The sequence below is a fragment of the Carassius auratus genome, unplaced genomic scaffold (genome assembly GCF_003368295.1).
Source record: "Carassius auratus strain Wakin unplaced genomic scaffold, ASM336829v1 scaf_tig00029804, whole genome shotgun sequence".
NCBI classification, from domain to species: Eukaryota; Metazoa; Chordata; class Actinopteri; order Cypriniformes; family Cyprinidae; genus Carassius; species Carassius auratus.
In genome coordinates this window covers 108,638-114,847 of record NW_020525797.1, presented here as the reverse complement: position 1 = coordinate 114,847, position 6,210 = coordinate 108,638, and the positions used below count along the sequence as shown (strand labels likewise).

The 6,210-nt window shown below is 38.5% G+C and overlaps 1 protein-coding gene across 1 annotated transcript; it reads left to right on the top strand.

The window, feature by feature from the left end:
* Positions 1-1,332: 1,332 nt before the first annotated feature.
* LOC113079890 (uncharacterized) lies at positions 1,333-5,497 on the top strand. The gene is made up of 5 exons (XM_026252122.1): positions 1,333-1,348; positions 1,466-1,798; positions 4,633-4,983; positions 5,102-5,215; positions 5,303-5,497. The coding sequence occupies exons 1-5, from the start codon at positions 1,333-1,335 to the stop codon at positions 5,332-5,334; spliced, it is 846 nt and encodes a 281-aa protein (XP_026107907.1). The 3' UTR covers positions 5,335-5,497.
* The last annotated feature ends 713 nt before the right edge of the window (positions 5,498-6,210 follow it).

Sequence of the window (6,210 nt, the reverse complement as noted above, 5' to 3'; positions counted from 1 at the left end):
TATTGAATGGGTCTCCATTAATTTAATGATAACAGAGGATATTGATTTTAAAATAGCTAGTTAATAATATTTTGATGATTAATTGTTATGTAAACCGGTCACGCTGTCACATCACTAGACTGCACGCGAGCTCTTCAGCTCACTTCAGAGTCAAACAGAAACCTGCTGGTCTGATTTCGACAGAAATAATGCTGTTTGATCTGTTGGGTGAACAAACAACTTGTTCATGTAGTGAAGAGTTCTGGACTTTTTCTTACAACAAAGCCACAGGAAAATGACTTCATACAGGAAGCTGAGAAAACGGTCCCAACGGGCACAGGCAATTGTTTTATTATTATAATTAATTAATTAATTAAGTAATTTTTAAGGGGAAAAAAAGGCAAGGGACTCTTTTACATTGATTAACCAGAGCAATGCAGTCTGGCAGCGAAACGTCGGTATTTCGAAATGTTTCAAAAACCAATTCGATACATTTTTGACAGGCTACGAGTTCCGAACAACAAAGATTAATTCGCTTCACGAAGTGTTTGAAGGCTCCCATCACTGGCCAGTGTTTACACCAAGTGTTCACACAACATCTAAAAGCTGTCTACAGGAAGCGAAAATACCAGCGTTGTCATTTCTCTGTCAGTTCTTCACAAACAAAGCACCAGTTTACTTGCCGAGATTCATCGTGTCGTCTTGCTGCGCGCGCCGCCTCCTGTTGAGAAAGCGTCACTGATTATAATGTCTTCCATTGTCTTATGTTCTGTGTAGACTCGGTGTTACTTTCACTTTCACTTGAGATCATTAATATTGAAGAAGAAGGAGGACATTTCGTTTGAGTCTTCTTTATGATGAAAGCGGTGAAAATGAAGTTTACCTTTATATTGAAAATAAAGTTTACCTTTATATTGCTGTCCGTCGGATTGTTTTTAACGCACAATGGTGAGACGTTTTATCATAACAATCTCTTTTCTGATCGATAAACTGAATATGAATGACGCAGTTTTATTGTGCGCCAGATCTAATTGTTTTGTATTTGACAGACGTTTATTATATTATGTAGCCTATAAGTTCGTTTGAAAGATGAATTGAAGTGAAATGTTATAGTTTTCAATACGTGTTTTGTGTGTGCGGAAACAAACAAGAGCCAATTCAGATCGTGAATGACAAAAAAATATACAAATAGGCTATATTTTTATACTCCTGGCAAGACTATTGAAAAAGAAAATTGTAAATGATCAGGTCTAGTGATTTTGTATAAAAATGTCTCATCCATATCTTTAGATGAACAATTTACGTTTTTCTTGATGTAGATAATATAATAGCGTCAAAGACGTAAAAGTGTGAATGGTGCTTTCAAGCTGTAAAAACGAAAATACATATATAGCCTATAATTATTTATTTATTTAATTAATTTACATTATTTGAGTCTTATTGTGGTTTTTAAAGTTTGTCTGTTGATGTTTTTTTTTATCTTTAGGTGTGTCTAGTGTTGAGGCAGATGTGTCAGTGTCAGTGATGGAGGGAGATTCAGTCACTCTACTCTCTGGTATTAAGAAAAACCAAGAAGACAGAATCAGATGGTACTGTAATGACACTCGCATCGCTCAAATCAATGGAGATCCCAGTAAGACCTGTACAGATGTTCAGTGTAATGAAGGAACTGAGAGATTCAGAGACAGACTGAAGCTGGATCATCAGACTGGATCTCTGACCATCAGGAACATCACAACCAATGACTCTGGATTTTATCAACTGAAGATCTTCAGCAGCAACAGCATCAGTGAAAAGACCTTCAGTCTTTCTGTCCGTGGTGAGTAATTTAACAAATGTTTGGATTTGATACATTTTTAAAAAGCTTTTAAAGCAGTGAGAATTAGAGCTGCTCTTTCTCTTTAGCTGTAGCTACATCAGGGCATATTTCCCAAAAGTATCATAAACATCGTAAGTTTATCGTATAGCTCCATTGGTTTCAAAGCTTATGATGCTTTTGGAAAACTAAGCCCAGAACAGTGTAAATTAATTAAAAATGTTGGTAAGTTGATAGATTTAGTTTCTCTGTACCCTGTCTGGACTTTTATGTTGAAGTATTTCCTGTGCCTTGTTTGTAGTGCTTTTGTTGATTGGTTCGATTGGTGTTTCCTATTTAACACGCCCCCCTTGTTATTTTGTTAGCGTTTTCTTTTCAGGGGGGCAGGGTTTCATATTTTTTTGAAGCACCCCTGGGCGCCGCCATTGGCTAGCGGACCCCCACCTGCTGTTAGCATTCCATTGACTCCCATTCATTTTGGCGTCACTTTGACAGCGAATAACTTTACATCTGATGCATTTAAAGACTCAATTTGTCCATTCATTATTTCTAAAGAAACACGAAAATGTATAAAAGGCTCCATCACAGGTTTCTTACGTTATGAACCCGTAGAAGCAGTTTTAAAAAAAAATAGGCTAACGATTGCGTCGCACGCAATCTTTTACTGTCTATGAGGGAACGTGGAGGCATAAAGTCAAGGGAGATAATTAACTTACCAAATACTTACCAAAATCTGCTCCCGTTCTCGCTCGCCTTCTCTGCAAGATTCGGTGGGTGATTCAGATTTCTCTTGGCACAGTGGTTAGACGACGTACAGCCGGAATAGACAACTCCGGTAATGACTTGATTCCTCCTCTGGTGAAATCAGCTGCTGAGTTCATGGGTGGAATAAACATATGGCATGACTTCTACTTTCTGACTCCTGGAGTGTCCACCTCTGCTATCTAGCAATCCCGAAAACACTTATTGCCTTGTTCAGGTGTGTTTAATTAGGGTTGGAGCTAAACTCTGCAGGATAGTGGCCCTCCAGGACCGGAGTTGTCTATCCCTGACTTACAGGTTGCTCACGTGACATCTACATCATCAAGCTCAGTTTGAGTCTGCGCAGTACGCTCGACCCCCAGGAAGTGCGTGCTTCTAATCGACTTCATTTTTCTCTGTTGATTCCAATGGGGTCGCTGTGTCCATTTTTTTTTACTGTCTATGGTTCTTTTGTGTATACATTAGTGATGGGAAATTCAATTCTTTTCTGCGAACCGGTTTTTTCCGGACTGTTCGATTCAATAAACCGGTTGAAAAAACTGGTTCACCGGTTCTTTTACGCTCGACGTAATGACGGTATTGGCGATGACGTAATGGCGTCAAGTCTATCAAACATTCAGATATATAAAGTCAGTAATCATAACTTTAGTCAGTTAAAAACTTCATAATCATGAAAAGTTTACAATTAAGTTTTGCAACAACGCACCCAAATACAGTAACAGCAATAACTTGCATACAAGGACTTAAGTCTTGAAGATATAAAGTAAATAAATTAGGTGTCATCATAAAATAGTTATTTTATCACACTTTCCGATGTTTAACAAAATAATTGAAAAATTACACGCATGCGCAGTATCATCAGTTCATCGGTTCACAAATAAGATGCATCCGAAAGAAATGTTTTTTGGTTCAATATACTGGTGATCCGAAAACCGATGCAACCGGTTCTTGACTCGAGAACGAGAACTGCTCCAGCAGTGGGCGTGTTCGTTCATCATCTGGCTCTGCTCTGTGTTCATCTTCAGTTAATCACTGGTTTATTCTGACTCAGGGGGAGTGTCAGTCACGTTAAAAAAGTTAACAGCTTAAGTAATTTGTGGATTAATGTTTATTGGAGACGCGAACCGTTTCAAACGATTCAGTTCGATTTGGTGAACTGGTTCAACTGTTTCACTAAGAAGAACCGGTTAAATTGAACGATTCGTACATGAATCGGACATCACTAGTATAAATAGTGCTTTTGTTCCACTTGTTGTTCGTCAGGCAGTGTTCGTGTTTATCCATCTTCCTGTGTTCCCTGGCTCCCAGTGTCCTGTATGTTTTGCTGTATTTAAGCACTCCCTGCCCTTAGATCCTCGCCTCTGCCTGCTCATTGTAACATGCTGCTGAAGGTCAATAAATAATAATAAATAAACTACTTTTCAAACAGAGATGTCCACTACAGACATTAAAACAGATAACACTCATAACATAGTTATGATTACAGCTGCATGTGTTTGGCTTTCTGTACATAACAAGCTTGCTCGGTAGCTTAGCTAGTCATGACTTGTACGTATGTGAAAGCATTGGGTTCGAATTCTATGAAAAATATGAATTGCGATGAAAGAGCAGACAGAAAGAAAAAACAAGTTAAAACGGCTTGCTTGCGATTGTGTTTTAATGTTGAATTCACTTTTGTTCACACTATAGGTTTAGGTGTATAGTGCAGATGGTACGTTATTTTAAAACGTCATGGAGCATATGTTATAGCGCCACTCAATGGACATTTCAACACAGAACTGTGTTGACACGTACGAAACCAATGTCACATAAAACTGATCTGCTCCTGGGAAGAATAAAAAAAAAAACACTTTTTTAGCAACATTTACTGGACATTTCTGTTGGAAGCTGCGGTGATATATACTTATTGTTATATTTTTTGCATCTCGCGAAAACATTCCCTCAGGAACGTTTTCGTCATGAGACCACCAACCCTACCAACATGCAATTTGCAGATTTATTTCCACTGTTTTTTTCTTGTTGTGGAGTTTCTTTCCCCAAAATGGTCCTCCAGCAGTTGTTGGTATGTTTTTCAGGTGTTTCTGCTGCTGAACGAGATAAAATGAAGAGAAAGTCAGTGAAGGAGGGAGAATCTGTTACTCTAGATCCTGGAGTAATAAAACAACGAAATCATGTGATGACGTGGTATTTTAATGACACTCTCATCGCTGAAATCACTGGAGATCCCAACAAGACCTGCACAGACTTTCATTGTCCTGAGAGGTTCAGAGACAGACTGAAGCTGGATCGTCAGACTGGATCTCTGACCATCAGGAACATCAGAATCACAGACTCTGGACTTTATGAACTAACGATCAGCAGCAATAATCGTCGTCGTCGCCGCCGCAGCATCAGCAGTGTAAAGAGCTTCGACGTTACTGTCATTAGTAAGTGTCATTGAGATATTCAGGCATTTGGACTCATACAGTGGAATATGCATTATGATATAGATCAGTCTGACTCATTCATTCATACACACTAATGACGGTCTCTCTTTCGCTCCAGATTCAGGTCTGTCTCTGGGTGTTGTAGCAGGTCTGTCTGTTATTGTTCTTCTGCTGGTGACTGCAGCTGTAGCTCTTGGTGTGATTTTCTATCGCTGCAGGAGCTCCAGAGATGGCAAGTATCGCCTATACCACATTGAGAGGAAAACATCACCGTTATTGAGCAAAATCTCTATTTAATTATTTGTGTGATTATTTTTAGGTCACGAGACTGTGCCGCAGGAACAGGATTAGTGGGTAACATGATTTGTACTGAAGCATTATTCCCATTGATCCATCTTTCCCTAAAATACTGTAGCTAATGATCATCAAGGGGCCATTGACTCAGAACGGGTTTTTCCATTCCACCTCGGTACTTTCCGATTGTTTTTCTGTGTAATCACATGCTAGATAAACGTGTTAGACGTGTGTATTTTACAACACCTTACTCACAGCATGACGTAAACACGGCGCTCACGTTAGAAGTGTTTTTCCTGTTATTCTTCTTCTTTGGAATGTCATTGTTTTACTCTATTGTCTCCAGTTGTTGATTATTATCTTCACTTGTTGATTATGGCCTCCACAGGTATTCCATTGAACATATAATGTTTTGCTAATATTTTGCCACGGCTTCATCAATAAGATGCAACCAAGAAAAATATTGAGAAAAACTTCAAAAATTGCTTTTCTTTGTTTGTTTGTTTAATCAAGGGTTAATAAGCACCACTTACCATTATAACTGGAGGATTTTAACTACTTCTTAGTAAGAGTTTGATTTGAACTGCTTAATTCACCAACTATATATCCCCCATATTTCTGCAACAAGGAATATTTTGTTTGTTACATACAATTTAATACTGCTTTAGGTGATCTGACATGATCTTAACTGTCACTGTGGATAATATGAGCTGTGTGATGGGCAAGGCATTCTGACTTCTTGTTAATAACCAAGTTGTGCAACACTTTATTTTAAGGTGTCCTTGTTACACATGTTAAATGCACTTACTATTATAATAACAATAAATTATGCATAATTACATGCAAGTTACACTAAGCCAAACCCCCCACATAGCAACATTTTGTCGGCCCAGATCTGGCCCACATCTGGCACCCGTGGAAAGATGATCTGGC

What these genes read in the sequence shown, in the direction of transcription:
- LOC113079890 (XM_026252122.1), top strand. An exon ending in CTTCGACGTTACTGTCATTA is followed by an intron (nt 4,984 to 5,101) that starts GTAAGTGTCATT and finishes CTTTCGCTCCAG; the next exon opens with ATTCAGGTCTGTCTCTGGGT. An exon ending in CTGCAGGAGCTCCAGAGATG is followed by an intron (nt 5,216 to 5,302) that starts GCAAGTATCGCC and finishes GATTATTTTTAG; the next exon opens with GTCACGAGACTGTGCCGCAG.